Source organism: Canis lupus, chromosome 34 (assembly GCF_048164855.1).
Source record: "Canis lupus baileyi chromosome 34, mCanLup2.hap1, whole genome shotgun sequence".
Taxonomy (NCBI): Eukaryota; Metazoa; Chordata; class Mammalia; order Carnivora; family Canidae; genus Canis; species Canis lupus.
The window spans coordinates 16646968-16666976 of NC_132871.1; the positions used below are offsets into that span (position 1 = coordinate 16646968).

At 39.9% G+C, this 20009-nt stretch overlaps 1 protein-coding gene and 1 long non-coding RNA gene across 4 annotated transcripts in view; one reads left to right on the plus strand and one right to left on the minus strand.

Annotated features, from left to right (window-relative positions):
- The window catches only part of BBS5 (Bardet-Biedl syndrome 5), a 26555-nt gene extending 17761 nt beyond the window's left edge, over positions 1-8794 (minus strand). For 2 of the 3 annotated variants that reach the window (XM_072811343.1, XM_072811344.1), the window contains exons 1-5: positions 8637-8794; positions 5386-5468; positions 1306-1371; positions 381-430; positions 122-249 (exon numbers count right to left, since the gene is read on the minus strand). In XM_072811343.1, coding sequence (XP_072667444.1) covers positions 122-249; positions 381-430; positions 1306-1371; positions 5386-5468; positions 8637-8695 — 386 coding nt within the window. In that variant the 5' untranslated portion in view covers positions 8696-8794. The remainder of the gene's footprint in view (positions 1-121; positions 250-380; positions 431-1305; positions 1372-5385; positions 5469-8636) is intronic. The other variant, XM_072811342.1, reaches the window with a different exon arrangement.
- LOC140624463 (uncharacterized) lies at positions 8557-12466 on the plus strand. Its single transcript, XR_012023936.1, has 2 exons — positions 8557-8823; positions 11668-12466. It is a non-coding gene; the product is annotated as an uncharacterized lncRNA (long non-coding RNA).
- Positions 12467-20009: the final 7543 nt, after the last annotated feature.

Sequence of the window (20009 nt, forward strand, 5' to 3'; positions counted from 1 at the left end):
GAGCTTGGAAGAAGATAGTACCACACTTATACACTTTATCCTCTGAACCTCTAAATCATAGAATTGATATGATAAAAAATCATATTAAAATTATTCAATAATCCATAAAGTATTACCATACCTGTGTACTGCAATCACAGAAGTAAAAAGTCTAGGACTTCCAGGAACCAAATTTGTAAATATAAACTCAAAACGGGTACTGTTACATTTTGTTAGTATATAAAGAGCTTCAGTTTGGCCTCGTAATTTCTGTAAGGAAAAATTTATTTAGAAGTTCAGATTTCAAGAGCAATTTCTTATTTACAGTGAAAACAAAGTCTAATATCAAATATTTAATGTTTCTTCACTATATATATTTTAATAAGATTTTTCAGACTTACAGAGTTAGCAGTCCTTGTTGTAATGTTCAATATGCAGTTGTAACCGATAGCTAAAATTCAAAAGCAAAGAATTTCAAGAACAGGACATAATAAACTGAGAGGAAAAAAACCCCTCTGTATACAGAACCTTATGTTTTAAAAATTAAATATAAATTACAACTTTAAAACATTTTATGTGGGCAGCCTGGGTGGCTCAGCGGTTTAGTGCCGCCTTCAGCCCAGGGCCTGATCCTGGAGACCAGGGATCGAGTCCCACATCGGGCTCCCTGCGTGGAGCCTGCTTCTCCCTCTGCCTGTGTCTCTCTGCCTCTCCTTCTGTGTCCCTCATGAATAAATAAATAAAATCTTAAAAAAAAAAAAAACATTTTATGAAATTACTCCAAAGTTAAGTTAAATAATTAAAAGAAGTAGAAAGTCAATTCTGCCTCTTTGGACAAATAACATTCACAGTGTGAAAGGAAGTTTGCTTCTCTAAAATCTATATATTTACTGAACATCTTAGCACTATTACCTCAAGAGAAAAAGTTTAGCTTAGCTGGATAATCTCAAATAGTTTTAAAAAATAAGTAAAACAAAATTTAACAATGGAAAGGTTGCAGTTTTATTAGAATTTAGATCTCCCTTCTTTGAAATTAGTTGAAACAGGTCACAGCAAGTTGTCAAAGATAAGCAAAGAACAAAAACCATTCAGTGTAAAAACACTATAATCTCATGTATGTCCAACAGACAAAATGGACAGACTGAGAAACATTTCTTTTGCATAATGGTACAGTCTGTGGTTAGTCTAGGATTGCTAAAGTTTTTATCAATTTAAGTTTTCCATGTATTTCATGATATGGCTTTTTTGGTTATCAAAAGCCACTGTGCAAGTTCACCTGACAAAGCATTTTTTTTCTCTTTAGTGTTATCTAAAAAAGATACTTACAGAGATTGACTCTGGGTAATGCCAAAGAATGCCAGATAATTCGTAAATTTGTTACTAAGAGTCTACCTAAAAGCAAACAAGCAAAAAAATAGGTTACCTAAAGTAAGGACCCATGTTTGCAGTAAAGAAAAAGGTATACGTGGAAATTCTGGCCAGTAACAGCAATAATCCCCACAGATATTTTCATACATTATCCACTGAATATGTTTATTGCTTATATCTATCCTGTGTAAGGTATACAACGCATGATTCAGAATCCCAGAGAAACAAAATCTGTTACGGAAGGGATACAGGTATTCAACGCCAACAGCTTGGTTTGACTCAAATTAACAGAGAAAACTGGGTACTGGATTTTTGTCTTGGTGGAAGTTGTTCTGGGAGTCCTAGCAGGTCAACTGAGAAAAAGCTGGGGACAATATAACTACAAAGCCATTTAGTAAAATCACATTTCTCAAAAGACTTTCATATATACACTAATCTCTGCCACAGCAGTGCTCTCCTGGAGCGCCTGGGTGGCAAAAATAAACTACTGACTAAATAAAAACAAAAAGCTTCTTCACAGCAAAGGAAACAATCAACAAAATTAAAAGGAATCTATGGGATGGGAGAAGATATATGCAAATGATATATCCATTAAAGGGTTAGTATCCAAAATCTATAAAGAACTTGTAAAACTCAACACCCAAAACCCAATAATCCAATTAAAAAATGGGCAGAAGACATGAACAGACATTTCTCCAAAGAAGACATTCAGATGACCAACAGACACATGAAAAGATGTTCATCCTTACCATCAGGGAAATGCAAATCAAAACTACAATGAGACATCACCTCACACCCATCAGAATGGCTAAAATCAACAACACAAGAAACAGCATATGTTGGCGAGGATGTGGAGAAAAAGGAACCTTTGTGCACTATTGGTGGGAATGAAAATTTAGTGCATCCATTGTGGAAAACAGTATGAAGGTTCCTCAAAAAGTTACAAATAGAACTATCTTACAATCCAGAAATCACACTACTAGGTATTTACCCAAAGAGTACAAAAACACTAATTCAAAGGGATACATGCACCTCTATGTTTATAGCAACATTATTTACAGTAGCCAAGATATAGTGTCCATTTACTGATAAATGGATAAAAAAGATGTAGTATATATACATATATATACACACACACAATGGGATATTATTCAGCCATAAAAAAAAGACAATGAAATGTTGTTATTTGCAATGACACGAACGATCTAGAGAATATAATGCTGAGCAAAATAAGTCAGAAAAAGACAAATACTATATGATTTCACTGATGTGGAAGAAACAAAACAAGCAAAGAAAAAAAAATATAGAGAGAGAAACCAAGAAATAAGCTCCTAATTATAGAGAACAAACTGATGGTTACCAAGGGCACAGGGAGGGGTAGGGTGAAACAGGTGATGAGGATTAAGGCATTGCACTCGTGATGCGTACTGGGTGATGTATGGAATTGTTGAATCATCATATTGTACACCCGAAACTAATATAACACTGTTAACTAACTGGAATTAAAATAAAAACTTAAAAAAAAGAAGAAATTCAGACTTAAATCTGTTAACAGTGGATGTGGAGTTGGGATTTAGAATTGGAATTGGAGAGAACTGAAAATTTCTGAGAAGAGAATAATGTGATCATAGCAGTTTGGAAAGCAATGTAGACTGTTTATTTCATTACGTAGTAGCTATGTGACTTTGCAAAACTTAATTAACCTCTCTGTTCCTCAGTTTCGTTATTAAGAAAAAGGTAACAGCATCTGCTTCATTTTTTACTATTGATTTTATTATTATCAAATGATATTACACATATCATATAAAAGATTCAGACACATATTATGTAAAAGATTCAGAACAGTGACTGGCAAAGAGTAAACATTCAAAATGTTAACTATTTTTTCAATATTTGAATTCTTTACAAACCAATTTTTATGATTTATTTTATTATAGATACACTGGTTTATGTTTTGATTACACTATTTCATGTAAGTAACATTATGTCTCCATAACTGGGCTATAAGCCCAGGACACCTTTTGATTCTTTTTGGTATTTGTCTATTAGAGCATTTCAGGAAAAATTATGGAGTGGTAAGTAAAGCCACTGACCAATTCTGATTACCTGTTTTTCTGTTCTTGGTCCTACAAATCTCTAGCATTCTCACGTTGCCTCTTTCTTGCTGAAAGGCTCCATCCTATTGCTATAAACCCAGTGTCCTAGGCATGGACTTTCTCTCCGTCTTACTAACCACCAAAATATAAATTGTCCCTGTTTTTCCTAATCTCGAATACTGAAATATGGCAGTTTCATTCCTATACAGCTTCAATGTACAAAGCTAATCTGGTAATTTCATGTCAGGGTACTTATAGTTGAAATGGATTAAATGTGCTAATCTTTGGGGGTATTTACAGTTTTAACATGCGTCTCCTGAACTTAATGCCTTAATTTGGTCATTTTCAAACTGTTGGAAAGGGAAGGAGAAAGAGGACTAGAAGGCAGGACTGCCCTTCTCATCTCTTCCTCCTCCTCCTCCTCTTTTTTTTTTTTTTTCCCCTACCTTCTTATTAATCAGAAGCTCTGCACACTCCTGTAAAATTCCATTTTCTGGGAATTGCTTCTGAGGTGAGTACACATACAGTTATTTTTATGAATAGGAAGACTTCAGGTACCCACTGTAATGGATACTTGGGGCCAGGGAGGTGATTTGCTCAAAGTGCTAATATAAGATTCTGTACTCAGTGATAGCTGATGAAGTGAAAGATGTTCTATTACCCATTGTCTTTGTCTGGACTGGTGGATGGACTGTCACATAAGCATTTCTGTCAGTCTGTATATGAGAACAACCAAATTTTCCCTTGGCTTCCTTAAATTCAGGTTTGTCAAGATCCAGCCATCTAGAGATTATTATTCCACCCTCAAAGGCCCAAACTAAGATTCTTGTTTGCTGCTAAACCTTCATACCTCACTCTCGCCTGGGCCTGGCCGACACTAGGAAGCATTTTGTAAGTGTGATCTAACCATGCTCTAAGGATGGGCCCTTGCCATTGACAGGATCTGCCTTAGCTAGTGGTGATGATAGTTTCCCTTCACAGGGATGAGAGGCCCACAACTAAACCTGCTGCTCACGCAACACCCCAGAGGAGACCAGGAGAAAGACCCAGAGACCAAGTGGCCATTTGAAAGGCCGCAGTGAGCATGTTTTCCCAATAAGTGTTATTGCGCAGTCTCTAGGATTCACTGATCCTTCTTACCTGAAAGAAGTCTGCTCCTTTCCACTCACTTACTCTTCTCTTCAATTTAAGAGGTTTATGACCTTTCCCCTAAAAAATACCTCTTCAGATATATGAGGCTGCACACTCATCCCCTATGTTTTTCCAAAAACGACATTAGGGATGCTGACAAGACCTGGTCACTGGACATTGGCTCCATGTGCAGCCGCTGTATGCAGCCTGAACTCTTTCCAAAGCTCTAGCCTTTGGGAAATTTGGTTTGAGAGGACTCTAGAGTCCAACTCTGGCTTCTGCTCAGTGACATATACAGATGTCTCCTAGGACTTTTCAGTGCTACAAACAGACGTCACAGTACAGCACTAAATTTGTTCTCTACATGTCCATCTCCAGGTATCAGTACTGGTGGATTGTGAATTACTCTTGGATTTCTTAAAAGGAAGTACGGGTCCAGGTAGCAGAGCTATGACCTAACTTATGTTCCACTACCTCATATTCTTTCTGGGGGGAGGCAGATTCAAAAGACAGATCCCTTACAAACAGGGATCCTGGAGTTTTAACAGTTAAATTGGAGAAAGCTGATGTCAAAACTGGGACTTCCTGAAGGACCAAAGTTCTTAGGAAGAACCTGTATTCCCTGGCTATGGGTTTAATACCTACCCTTTCTCCTGTTTAAATCTGAGAAAAGTGTTATGTGGATTCAGCTCTTTCACTGTCACAATTACATTTACATATGCTGCTGTTTCATAGCTTATTCTCCAGGTAATATGATTTAACATTTGTAAATCAAACAAGAAATATAAAACATATTAGGAAATATACTCACCTCTATCCCCATTATTTCCTTTGGTGTCTTCAATTGAATCTAAACAATCAATAAGGACTTCTCCAGGTCTTGTTTTCATTTGTCTAAAATAAATACCAAGGCTTTAATAGCTACAACTATATCCACTTACAGTCTAGTTAGGGAGAGAAGAGACATTTGCATATAAAACAGCCAGCAGTAATAGATGATACAGTACCAAATGTTCATGCATCTGAAAATAAGATCTTGAGAACTTCAAGAATCCTAGTGGAACCTGAAGTGACCAGGGACATATAGAGAAGTTAAAATTAGGAGAGGTAGGATTTGGAGAAATAAGAGAGAGGGAGGAAAGTCCATGATTAAAGACCAGAAAAAAGAAATGATAAGCAAATGTGGGAAGATGGTCCTGGCTAGGGAAGAAAAGCAATGTTAAGAGGTAGTGAGAAATATATGCCACTACCTCTGAAAGCCAGTTGGACAGGTATGGGCCTTGTCCCGTGGACAGTGGAGAACCCTCAGAGCTTCTGAGTAGAAGAAAGGAGGTTGGGCAGTTATGGAAGGAAGAAGTTAAAGCAAAAGCATTGTCAGGACTTGGTAAACAATTAGATACAAGGAGTAAAACAAAATAAAGAGTGAAGAAGAGTTTGTGGTCTGATAGAATGCATTCCAAACAAACAAAACCCCCAAACAAACAAAAACCTAGTACAATATGTGGTAGAGCTTTTAAAGACATTCTCCATAGAGCTGACTCATTACTTATTGAAAATACAGAGATAATCATAATACACCTTCCCTGCTTAAGAGTCTCCCATGTCATCCCACTACCTAGAGAATGAAGTGCAGGTACACCTGGGTGGCTCAGCGATTGAGCGTCTGCCTTCAGTCCAGGGCATGATCCTGGAGTCCCCAGATCGAGTCCCACATCGGGCTCCCTGCATGAAGCCTGCCTCTCTTTCTGTGTCTCTCATGAATGAATAAATAAAATCTTATATATATATTTATTTTTTTTAAGATTTTATTCATTTGTTCATGAGAGACAGAGAGAGAGGGAGGCAGAGGGAGAAGCAGGCTCCATGACTGGGCCCGATGCAGGACTCGATCTTGGGACCCTGGGACCACACCCTGGGCGGAAGGCAGGGGCTGAACCGCTGAGCCACCCAGGGATCCCCATAAAATCTTTAAAAAAAATAAATAAATAAAATGAAGTGTAGAATCCTCAGCCAAAGATTTTATAGTTTGGCTGCTCTACCTTTTTTTTTGGGGGGGGGTCAGCCAAACTTTTTATAGTTTGGCTGTTTTTTTTTGTTTTTTTGTTTTTTTTTTTTTAAAGATTTTATTTATTTATTTGAGAGAGAGCTAACAGGAGCAGGGTCAGTGAGGAGGAGGGACAGATTCCCCACTGAGCAGGAAGCCTATGGTGGGGCTGGATCCCAAGACCCTGAGATCATGACTTGAGATGAAGGCAGACACAGCCTACTGAGCCACCCAGGCATCTCCGTTTAAACTAGTTTTTAAAATTGTTTTCCTTGTGGTACAATATATAAAATAAAAGTTGCTATTTTAACCATCTTAAAGTATACAATTCAGGGGTACTAATTATATCGGTAATATTGTTGCTCTACCTGTTTGTTCCTCCATCCTCTACCTGTCAACCCTCCCTTCTAGCCAATGACATTTATACTTCCAAGACTCGCTCCTAATGTTGTTGTTTTCCTGGAATACTCTCCTGACAAGGCCCTGCCCAATTATCAGGGTTGAACTCAAATATTATTTCTTCTTTAAGGCCTTTCCCAGGCAGAATGAACTATTCTGTTTCTATAATACCCTAGCTTTCTGTTCATTTTTTTCAGGATGGTATTTACCACATTTAAAAATAGCTGTCTATATATATCTCCTGCACTAAAATGTGGGTGTGTGTGGGGGGGGGGGCGGGTAGGTAACAACTATCATTTTTTGTATCTCTAGATATCAGCACAGTAACTAGCACATAGTAAGCACTTGATAAGTATTCAACAAAATGGAAATGTTCATGAAATGGGCCTTTGCTTGGATTACGAACCCTCCAAGAATAATAGAAAAAGTCCTAGGATGTGTGCAATATGTAAGCATCGTGTATAATTTTATAAATTCCCTTCTCTCACAACTTCTTAAAGGGTCTAAGACCATGTTAGTATTACATCATCTAGCCACAACTAAGCCTGATAAATTATTTCATTTTCTAAGGTTTGGGTTATTATAAGGAATCATAAGAAGCGGGCAAGAAGCTTTATACCATTAACCTGAAGAACCTTAGCTTCACTGTTTTCCAACAGTTAATATCTCAATGGGGGTGGCTCAGGGGTTTAGCGCCGCCTTCAGCCCAGGGCCTGATCCTGGAGACCCGGGATCGAGTCCCAGGTCGGGCTCCCTGTATGGAGCCTGCTTCCCCCTCTGCCTGTGTCTCCCTCCCTCATGAATGAATGAATGAATGAATAAATAAATAAATAAATAAATAAATAAATAAACAAACAAATCTCAATGGGCGGGAATCCCCTGGTCTTTGAGTAGGGGTATTTTAAGTAGTCTCTCTTTAAAGCATGAAATTAAGGAAAACAAAACAAAAACAAAAAACCATCCTAGGATTTCTGTTGAAGAGGCTTCAAAAGGTAGTAGCTCCTTCTCCCTACCGGTGACCGAAATGAAGTTTATGGTGAGGAAATTTGGAAAACGCTTATTCCCACCTCCCTAGTTTTACAGACAAAGCGGCTCAAGCTTAAGAACGGCGAGGCCTGTGTGTGCCTGTGCGTGTGCAGCGGTTTAGCGCCGCCTTCGGCCCAGGGCGTGAGTGACCCTGGGGACCCGGGATCGAGTCCGGCGTCGGGCTCCCTGTGTGGAGCCTGCTTCTCCCCCTGCCTGTGTCTCTGCCTCTCTATGTCTCTCATGAATTAATAAATAAAACCTTAAAAAAAAGGGGGGGGGGGATTGGCGAAGCCTGAGGGCCCACGTGTACGTCGCTCTTCAGAACCGGGGTGCGGAGGCCCCGCCGAGCGCTCCTCCGCCCCCGGAGCTGGCACCCGCAGCCCTACGAGATGGCCCCGGGCGCAGGGCCTCAGCCTCCCGACAGGAGCGAGGCCGGGCTCGCCGCGACCCAGGGGCATCCCCTCAGCGGCCGGGCCCCCCGCCGAGCCGACAGCCACCTCCTCCCGCTCTCGCGAGCGCCGTGAGCTGTGGGGGCGCAGGCTCCTCCCGTAACCGCGCTGCGGCGCCCCCTGCAGGCCCCGGGAGCGACTCACTGCGAGGAGACGTCGAACCGGACGTCCCGGTCCTCCCAAAGCGCGTCCAACACCGACATGACGACCGAGGCCCGACGCCGGCCGTGACCGCCGCGGCGGAGGCCGAGGGGCGTCTCACCGGCTCCCAGGCAACGGGCCGCCTCTGTCGCGCCGTCTACGGCGGGCGCCGAGATCCAAGCTTCCTGAGGTACGGCGCGCGCTTTCCCGGGCCCTGTCGCGTCCCTAAGCGGATTTGAGGCTCCGGGAAGCCCGGCTGGCCCCGGCCCAGCGGCGTGCTTGGGCGCTGAGTGACTTTCCCAGCCTTCAAACACACATCCTTAAGCCCTTCCACCCTCTTCCCCCATTTTGCTATAGTCAAGAAATATAGACTTAAACTCTTAATTCTTACCCCCCCCCCCCCCCACAACGCCATCAGGTCCTGCCCATCTCCTGCCTTCATTCCTGCGACGCAGGGTCCCCTTTCCCTGCCTGCAACTCTTTCCCCAGGTCTCTGCGTGGCCTGACCTCTGTGGCAACTCCGATGTCAACCGAGGCGGTCCCCGACCTTGCGGTCACCGTACCTGAGCACCCCCAGGACAGGGCCCGATACTCCAGCTCGCTTTCCACAGGAGCTGGCACTCAGAAACTTTTCGAACGAATTAAAACGCCTTCCTTCCCTCACCTTATTATTTTTTTTGAAGAATTTTATTTATTTTTTCATGAGAGACACGCAGAGAGAGAGAGAGGCGGAGAAGCAGGCTCCCCACGGGAACCCACGCAGGACTCGAACCCAGGACCCCAGGGTCAGGACCTGAGCCAAAGGCTGATGCTCAACCACTGAGCCACCCAGGTGCCCCCCTTCCCTCAGCTTATGACAGTTCTTTAAAGTATGATCTAGGGATCCCTGGAGTTCCTTAGGATCCTTTCCGGACGCCTACAGCGTCAAAATATATGCACAAGAGCATGAAGACATTCTTTGCCTTCATAACTTATTTATTCGTTGGATGTACAGTGGCGTTTCCCAGAGGCCATATGATGTGTAATTGTATGTGGAAGCAGGTCTGAGAATCTAGCTGTCTTCCATTAAGCCAGACACGAAAAAGATCTGCAACACTGTAAAACGATGGTACTCTTCCCACATTTTGGGGGGACAATATCATTTTAAAAAATGTTATGTATGTTAACGTATAATGAGTTTTTTACTTTTTAATGAATCAATAAATGAAGTTTTATTTTATTTTTTGAATTTATTTATTTATTCATGAGAGACACACAGAGAGAGAGAGAAAGGCAGAGACACAGGCAGAGGGAGAAGCAGGATCCATGCAGAGAGCCCTACACGGGCCTCTATCCTGAGTCTCCAGGGTCAGGCCCTGGGCTGAAGGCAGCGCTAAACCACCAAGGCACCCGGGCTGCCCCAAATGAAGTTTTAAATGTCTTATCAAACATCAATAGATAGGGGATCCCTGGATGGCTCAGTGGTTTAGTGCCTACCTTCGGCCCGGGTCATGATCCTGGAGGCCCGGGATCAAGTCCCACGTGGGCTCCCTGCACGGAGCCTGCTTCTCTCTCTGCCTCTCTCTCTCTGTGCCTCTCATGAATATATAAATAAAATCTTAAAAAAAATCAATATATAGAAATGATATAAACAAAAGATCTTTCAGGTCCTCAATAATGTTTTTAAGGGTATAAAGGAGTCCTGAAATCAAAGGTTTGATAACTACAGCTTTAAACTATCTAGAGCTCCTCTGTGTTAGGCTCTGTGCCAAATCCTGGAAATGTGAAAGATCATAGGAATTTTTCTCAGGTTGAAGAAAATAATGGAGACAAAGGAACATATAAGGCGGCCCCCCACTGAGCCATGCTCTTGTATAATCCTCCCTCCTCAGGTTTGGACAGAACCTGTGACTTGCTCCTAGCCAACAGAATATGGCAAAGGTGATGGGATGTACAAGCAATGGGGTATCATTCCCACGATTATTTTGTTATGTAAGACTTGATCTTAGCTGCCTGGAGCAGGACTCTCCTGCTTGCCTTGAAGAAGCCAGCTGCTATGATACAGCCTTTAGGGCCAGCAACCTCAGTTATATAAGTGCAAGGAATGGGAATTTGTCAACAACCTAAATGAGCGTGGAAGCAGATCTTACTGCAGTAGAACTTCTGATAAGCTCTTTGCTCCAGGAAATATCTGGATTGCAGCCTGGCATGACCATAAGCAGAAAACCTAGATAAGCCATGCTTGCAGTTCTGATCTACAGAAACAGGGGGACAATAAATGTCTGTTATTTTAAGCTGCCGAGTTGGTGGTCATTTGTTATATGCGACAACAGAGTACTAACACGGGTTGTAGAATCAGGGATGGTGCTACTCTAACAAATCACAGGGGCTAGGACCCAGCTAAATTCTCTTAGGAAGCAGGCTGATCAAATTCTTCACCTACAAGTATGTGCTGCCTTTCATGAAAAGGCAAGGATGGAAGTTTTAAACCGAAATATCTCTGAACTGTTCTTCTATACTGGGCCCACCATTGTATGATGGGAGTGTTGGGGACAGACAAGTGATCTTCTTGGTTTCCCAGGTCTGCCAGGAGGAGTTGTGCTTCAGGGGAGTGTGCTTAGTGGGTTAGACCCAGGAGCATTATTTGCAGCAGGTATAGACGATTTAGATGATGAGATCATGGATTTTGAGCAGATGGTATAATAGGATGAGAAGGAACCTGGGGAGGGAGCTAATTTTTTTTCCTTTGGGAGGGGCATGGGTGGTTGTGTGCCAGAGGACAGGCTGTGGGAGGCAGAATTCTGAACGGCCCCTAAGATTCCTGTCCTCCTTATATGCATGCTGTATCTAATCCCCGTCCCTGGAGCGAGGAAGAGCCTATGAATATAATAGGATATCAACCCTGTCATGAGATTCTGTTACTTGGCAAAGATGAGATTTTGCAGATATGATTAATGTCCTTTGAATTTATCCAAGAGGGAGGCTATCTGTCGTGAGCCTGGCCTTATCAGGTGAAACCTTAAAGGAGATTTTTCTGCTGGATTTGTTGAAATAGCGGCCAAGCTGTGAGAAAGCCTCATGGCTAGGAGCACAGGACAGCCTCTAGGAGCTCGGAGAACCGGCAAGAAAACAAACTCCAGCCATCTAACCATGAGGAACTGAATTCTGCTAACTGAAATGAGCCTGGAATGGAACCCCAAGCCTCAGATGAGATCACGTCCTGCTGACACCTTGATCAGGTGAGACCCTAAGCAATGACCCAGCCCAGACTCCTGACCTGCAGAAACTGTGAGACAATAAATTTGTGTTGTTTTAAATTTCTAAGATTGTGTCAATTTATTGTGCATCAATAATTATTTCAAATCACAGAAGGACTTTTATAATGAAGACTGAAATGAAGACCTACTTTTCAATGTGCTGGAACTTCATATATTTTGTTTTCCAGACCTTCTTTTTCTCCTGCTTTTGTAGAGAAAGTTTTGTGTGCATGTGTGTGTGTTTACTTTTTAAATAATTTTTTTTCTGAAGTATAATTTACATACAAAAAATATATCTATTTTATTTAGGTGTGCTCTTCAGTGAATTTTGACAAGTGTGTGCATCCATGTAATCACTCCCATAATGAAGCTACAGAACATTTCTGTCACTCTGAAAAGTTTCCTTGTGCCCCTTTGCAGTCAACTCCAGATCCTGGGAAATCACTTGCTTGCTTTCTATTACTATAGATTGTTTTTCTTTGTCATTATTTTATTATGTAAAATAATTATGTAAAATTTGCCATACTGTAAACTAATTTTGAATGTTCTAGAATTTTATATAAATGGTATAATAAATCACATATATATACTATGTAAGACTGGTATATGTATTCTTTTGTATCTGGCATCTTTTATTTGGCATAATTTTTTTTCTTTTTTGTTTTTATTTAAACTCCAGTTAGTTAACATGCAATGTAATATTAGTTTTAGATATAGAATTTAGTGGTTCATCACTTACATACAACACCCAGTATTTGGCATAATGTTTTGAGGTTCATCCATTTTTAAAAAAGATTGATTTATTTATTTGAAGGGGAGAGGGGCAAGAGAATAAGGGGAGAGAGAATCTTAAGCAGACTGTGCTGAGCATGGAGCCTGATGTTGGGCTCAATCTCACTGCCCTGAGATCATGACCTGAGCCAAAACCAAGATTTGGATGCTTAACGGACTGAGACACCCAGGCATCCTGAGGTTCATCCATATTATTACATGTATCAATAGTTCGTTTTTTTCTGTTACTGTTTTGTTTTGCATTTTTTAGATATGCTGTACTTCGTTTCACCTGTTGGACATGTGGGTCATTTCAGTTTTTGTCATTAATAAAATTGCCAAGAACATTAATGCACAAGTCTGTGTGGATGTAAGTTTTCATTTCTTTTGAATAAATATACCCAGGAGTGGAATTGCTGGATAATATGATAGGTGTATATTTAACTTTTTAAAAAGTTTTTTAAAAACTGCCAGCTATTTTCCAAAACAGTTAAACCATTTGCATTCCCACCAACAATCCATCTCTCTTACTTGTCGATCTGTTTTAGCCATTTTAGTGGGTATGTTGTATGTGATTATGGTTTTAACTTGTATTTCTCTGATGATTAATGGTGTTGAGAATCTTTTCATGTGCTTCCCAACCACTTGTAAATATTTTTTATAAAGTGGCTGTTTATGTCACTTCACATTTTTTATGAGGTTGTTTGTTTTCTTATAATTGAATTTTGTAGGAGTAAAGCCCTGTGTTACATATGTGTGTTGTGAATATTTTCTTTCGGTCTCTGGCTTGCCTTTTCTTTCTTTCTTTCTTTCTTTCTTTCTTTCTTTCTTTCTTTCTTTCTTTCTTTCTTTCTTTCTTTCTTTCTTTCTTTTTTCTTTCTTTCTTTCTTTCTTTCTTTCTTTCTTTCTTTCTTTCCTTTCTTTCTTTCTTTCTTTCTTTCTTTCTTTCTTTCTTTCTTTCTTTCTTTTCTTCTTTCTTTTTCCTTAATTTTATTTTTTAACTTATTTTTTCCCTTTATTAAAATTTTAAGTTCAAATTGCCAACATATAGTATAACACCCAGTGCTGATCCCATCAAGTGCCCTCCTTAGTGGCCATCGCCCAGTCACCCCATTCCCCCACTCTCATCCCACAACCCTTTGTTTCCCAGAGTTAGGAGTCTCTCATGGTTTGTCTTCCTCTTTAAATTTTCCCCACTCAGTTCCCCTCCTTTCCCTTAAAGTCCCTTTCACTATTTCTTATATTCTACATATGAATGAAACCATATGATGATTGTCCTCTGATTGCTGATTTTACTTATTTATTCATGAGAGACACACATAGAGAGAGGCAGAGACATAGGCAGAGAGAGAAGCAGGCCCCATGCAGGGAGCCCAACGTGGGACTCCATCCTGGGACTCCAGGTTCACACCCTGGGCTGAAGGCAGGTGCTCAACCGCTGAGCCACCCAAGCATCCCTATACCACATCTTCCTTATTCATTCATCTGTCGAAGGACATCATGGCTCCTTCCAAAGTTTGGGTATTAGGGACATTGCTGCTCTGAACATTGGGGTGCAGGTGTCCCGGTGTTTCACTACATCTGTATCTTTGGGGTAAATACTCAGTAGTGCAATTGCTGGGTCGTAGGGTAGCTCTATTTTTAACTTCTTGAGGAATCTCCACACTGTTTTCCAGAGTGGCTGTACCAGTTTGCCTTCCCACCAACAGTGCAAGAATTTCCTCTTTCTCCACATCTTCACCAACATTCGTTGTTTCCTGTCTTGTTAATTTTCACCATTCTTACCAGTCAGTGTAAGCAGATATCTCATTGTGGTTTTGATTTGTATTTCCCTGATGGCAAGTGATGTGGAACATTTTTTCATGTGCTTATTGGCCATGTGTATATCTTCTTTGAAGAAATGTCTGTTCATGTCTTCTGCCCATTTCATGATTGGATTGTTTGTTTCTTGGGTGTTGAGTTTGATAAGTTCTTTATAAATCTTGGCTATTAACCCTTTATCTGATATTTCACTTGTGAATGTCTTCTCCCATTCTGTAGGTTGTCTTTTAGTTTTGTTGATTGTTTCCTTTGCTGTGCAGAAACTTTTTATTTTGATGAAGTCCCAATAGTTCACTTTTTGCTTTTGTTTCCCTTGCCTTCATAGATGTGTCTTGCAAGAAGTTGGTGCGCCCAAGTTCAAAAAAGTTGCTACCTGTGTTCTCCTCTAATATTTTGATGAGTTCTTGTCTCACATTTAGATGTTTCAACCATTTTGAGTTTTCTTTGTGTCTGGTGTAAGAGAATGGTCCAGTTTCATTCTTCTGCATGTGGCTGTCCAATTTTCCCAACACCATTTATGGAAGAGACTGTCCTTTTTCCAGAGGATATTCTTTCCTGCAGTGTCAAAAATGAGTTGACCAGAGAGTTGAGGGGCCATTTCTGGGTTCTCTATTATGTTCCATTGATCTATGTGTCTGTTTTTGTACCAGTACCATACTGCCTTGATGATCACAGCTTTGTAATACAGCTTGAAGTCAGCATTGTGATGCCCCCAGCTTTGGCTTTCTTTTTCAAAATTCTTCTGGCTATCTGGTTCCATACACATCTTAAGATGATCTGTTCCAACTCTCTGAAGAAAGTCCATGGTATTTTGATAGGGATTGCATTGAATGTGTAAATTGCTCTGGGTTGCATAGATATTTTCACAATATTTATTTTTCTAATCCAAGAGCATGGAATGTTTTTCTGTCACTTTACATCTTCCTCGATTTCTTTCATAAGTGTTCTGTAGTTTTTAGAGTATAATTCTTTTACCTCTTTGGTTAGGTTTGTTCCTAGATATCTTATGGATTTGGGTGCAATTGTAAATGAGATTGATTCCTTAATGTCTCTTTCTTCAGTCTCATTGTTAATGTGTAAAAATGCTACTGATTTCTGTGCATTGATTTTGTATCCTGCCACATTGCTGAAATGCTCTAGGAGTTCTAGCAAGCTTTGGGTGGAGTCTTTTGGGTTTTCTATATACAGTATCATATCATCTCTGAAGAGGGAGAGTTTGACCTCTTCTTTGCCAGTTTGAATGCCTTTTATTTCTTTTTGTTGTCTGATTGCTGAGGCTAAGACTTCTAGTACTATGTTGAATAACAATGGCGAGAGTGGACATCCCTTTTGTGTTCCTTACCTTGGGGGAAAGGCTCTCAGTTTTTCCCCATTGAGAATAATATTCACTGTGGGCTTTTCAAAATGACTTTTATGATATTGAGGAATTTTTCCTCTATCCCTACCCTTTGAAGAGTTTTAATCAGGAATGGATGCTGTATTTTGTCAAATGTTTTTTCTGCATCTATTGAGAGGATCATACAGTTTTTGTCTTTTCTTTTATTCATGTGATCTATCAACATAGATTGTTTTACGAATGTTGAACCACCCTTGCCTCCTGGGGATAAATCCCAGTTGGTCGTGGTGAATAATCCTCTTAATGTACTGTTGTATCCTATTGGTTAGTATCTTGGTGAGAATTTTTGCATCCATGTTCATCAGGGATATTGGTCTGTAATTCTCCTTTTTTGGTGAGGTCTTTGTCTGGTTTTGGGATCAAGGTAATGCTGGCATCACAGAGTGAGTTTGGAAGTATTCCCTCCATTTCTATCCTTTGAAACAGCTTTAGTAGAATAGGTAGTATTTCTTTTTTAAATGTTTGGTAGAATTTCCCTGGGAAGCCATCTGGCCCTGGACTTTTGTGTCTTGGGAGGTTTTTGGTGACTGCTTCAATTTCCTCGCTGGTTATTAGCCTGTTCAGGTTTTCTACTTCTTTCTGTTCCAGTTTTGGTAATTTGTAGGTTTCCAGAAATGCATCCATTTCTTCCAGATTGCCTAATTTGTTGGCATGTAGCTGCTCATAGTACATTTTTAAAGTCATTTGTATTTCCTTGGTATTGGCTGTGATCTCTCCTCTTTTGTTCATGATTTTATTAATTTGAGTCTTTTTTCTTTTTAATAAGACTGGCTAGGGGTTTATCTATCTTAGTAATTCTTTCAAAGAACCAGCTCCTGGTTTCATTGATCTGTTCCACAGTTCTTCTGGTCTCTATTTCATTGAGTTCTGCTCTAATCTTTGTTATCTCTCTTCTTCTGCTTGGCTTAGGCTTTATTTACTGTTCTATCTCCAGTTCCTTTAGGTGCAAGGTTAGCTTGTGTATTTTGAGTTTTGTCCAATTTTTTGAGGAGGCTTGTATTGCAGTGTATTTCCCTCTTAGGACTTCTTTTGCTGTATCCCAAAGATTTTGAACAGTTGTATTTTCATTTTCATTAGTTTCCATGACTCTTTTTGATTCTTCTCTAATTTCCTGCTTGATCCATCCATCTTTCAGTAGGATGCTTTTTAACCTCCAAGTGTTTGAGTTTCTTTGTTTCAAAGCATTGTGGTCTGAAAATATGCAGGAGGCAATCCCAAATTTCCTCTTTGAATTCTAGTTTCAAAGCATGGTGGTCTGAAAATACGCAGAGGACAATCCCAATCTTTAGGTATTGGTTGAGACCTGATTTGTGACCCAGTATGTGATCTATTCTGGAGAAAATTCCATGTGCACTTGAGAAGAATGTGTATTCAGTTGCATTAGGATGGAATGTTCTGTGTATATCTGTGAAATCCATTTGGTCCAGTGTATCATTCAAGGCCCTTGTTTCTTTGGTGATGTTCTGCTTAGAATATCTGTCTTTTGCTGAGAGTGCTGTGTTGAAGTCTCCTACTAATATGTTATTATCTATGTATCTTTTTACTTTGGTTATTTTTTTTAAAGATTTTTATTTATTTATTCATGAGAGACACACAGAGAGAGAGAGAGAGAGAGAGGCAGAGATACAGGCAGAGGGAGAAGCAGGCTCCATGCAGGGAGCCTGAGGTGGGACTTGATCCCAGGTTTCCAGGATCCGGCCCTGGGCTGAAGGCGGCGCTAAACCGCTGAGCCATCTGGGCTGCCCTTTACTTTGGTTATTACTTGATTGATATTGGTTGCTCGCACATTAGAGGCATAAATATTCATAATTGTTAGGTCTTCTTGTTGGAGCCTTTTCATTTCTTAATGTTTGTCTTTCAAAGAACAGAACTTTTTAGTTTTTTTTTTTTTTTAAGATTTTTTCTCTATTCATGACAGACACACAAAGAGGGAGAGAGACAGGCAGAGACACAGGCAGAGGAGGAAGCGGGCTCCATGCAGGGAGCCCGACATGGGACGTGATCCTGGGTGTCCAGGATCCGGCCCTGGGCTGAAGGCGGCACTAAACTGCTGAGCCACCCGGGCTGCCAACTTTTTAGTTTTTAAATTTATCACGTTTTTCTTTCCTATTTATCACATTTTTCTTTTCTATTTAATGTTTTTTGTATCCTCTCAGACAAATTGTGCCCAGCCCAAGATCACAGAGATTTTCTTGTTTTCTTCTAGAATTTTTATACTTTTGGATTTTCATTTAAGTTAATGATCTGATTTAGGTTAATTTTTACATAATAAATAATATCATAAGAATAAAATAATATTCTTTCATTTAAAAAGAATACCTATTTATATTTATTTCTAAAAGCAAAGTTGGGTGGCCTGGGTGGCTCAGCAATTTAGCGCCGCCTTCAGCCAGGGTGTGATCCTGGAGACCCGGATTGAGGCCTACATTGGGCTCTCTGCATGGAACCTGCTTCTCCCTCTGCCTGTGTCTCTGCCTCTCTGTCTCTGTCTCTCTACATCTCTCATGAATAAATAAAAATCTATAAATGAATGAATGAATGAATAAAAGCAAAATTAAGGGCTTGAGGGGGGAGATGTAGGGTGACCTTAGAGCCCAGTAAAAGACAGTACATAGCTTGGGTAACAAAGAAGCAGAGTGAAGTCAAACAAGAATAAAAACTAGTTGTTCCCTTTATATCACTGAGTTATTTCTTCTTCCCTCTACTTCACTCATCTCCTTTTTAAAATGATCCCCTTGGGGTGCCTGGGTAGCTGGCACCCCAAGCTGGATAGTGGTTAAGCGTCTGCCTTCAGCCCAGGGTGTGATCCTGGAGACTCAGGATCAAGTCCTGCATCGGGCTCTCTGCATGGAGCCTGCTTCTCCCTCTGCCTCTGCCTATGTCTCTGCCTCTCTCTTTCTCTCTCTGTGTCTCTCATAAATAAATAAACAAAATCTTTTTAAAAAAATGATCACCTTTATTAATCTTGAGAGTTTATCAGTAATGATAATCTTTCCTCCATGATGTCAGCTTCTACTTTTTATTTCTTCTTAATAATATGTTGAATACCCCAGTGGTTGGTATTCTTTTTGCCAAGAAGACACATCTTACTGAATGTCTATTCAGTAAGCCAAAATATATTTTATAACATTTGAATTTTAAAAATCTAAAATCTAGAATTTATATAACATAAAATATGTATTAGTGCAAATATTTTACTCTCTTCAATTAGATGATAATCAATATTGATTGAAATATATTTCTATCTTAAAATAAAATTATTGCACTTAGAAACAACTTTCCAAGTCCAACTACTAGAAAATGGATGCTAAGCAAAAAGCCTTTAGAGGAATTTTATTTGTGCTTTCCCAAGTATTTGATCTGTTCCTTAACTCTGATCTATTCCTTAGCTTCTATGTGAAGACAATCATTAAATAGATGTCATAAGTTCCTGCATAGCATTTATTATAAGCTATTCTAGAATGTAAAAGAGCTACTAGATGGTTTTAATGCTCCTATAAAAATTTTTATTTTGAATTAATCTGTATACTGAAATGTTGAATTTATGACATCCTTTGTTCTTTTGTTGAACAAAGATTTTCTTTCTATAAAGAAGTTGTGGAATCCATTGAAGGAATTTAAGTTTATGCAAAATAAAATGAAACATTATGGTTTATTTATAAGATTTTTCTATGGGATGCATTCCTAAACATCATAGAGGATGCATTAAGAAATGATGTTTCCTTTTATCACTGAAAAGGAATGTACCGCTTAGCAACTGGGCGAAACATGGAAATTCTCAATTTATGACTATTCATCAGCAATTAATATATGCTGTCAAGAAAAGTATGCCATGCTTAAAAACGTGTTCATTTTCTTAACATACCACATCCAGAGTCGATGTACTCTTGTTCAGGGTTGACAGTGGATTATGTAGAAGAGGAGATCTCAGCTTTAACGGGACAGCAAAGAGTAGCATAGGGAAGAGAGGAAGGGTATGTACTCCTCACCTCATGTCTTCCTACCTAGTTCTCATGGTAATAGCTACAGCCTCCCTGTTTTGATGCTACTAGTAATAAGAGGTATCAGGCCTCTTCACTTTCCAAAGTTAACAGCCCCGTTGATCTGGTCAAATTAGAAACAAACCAGTGACTCCAAAGTGAATCACCCTAA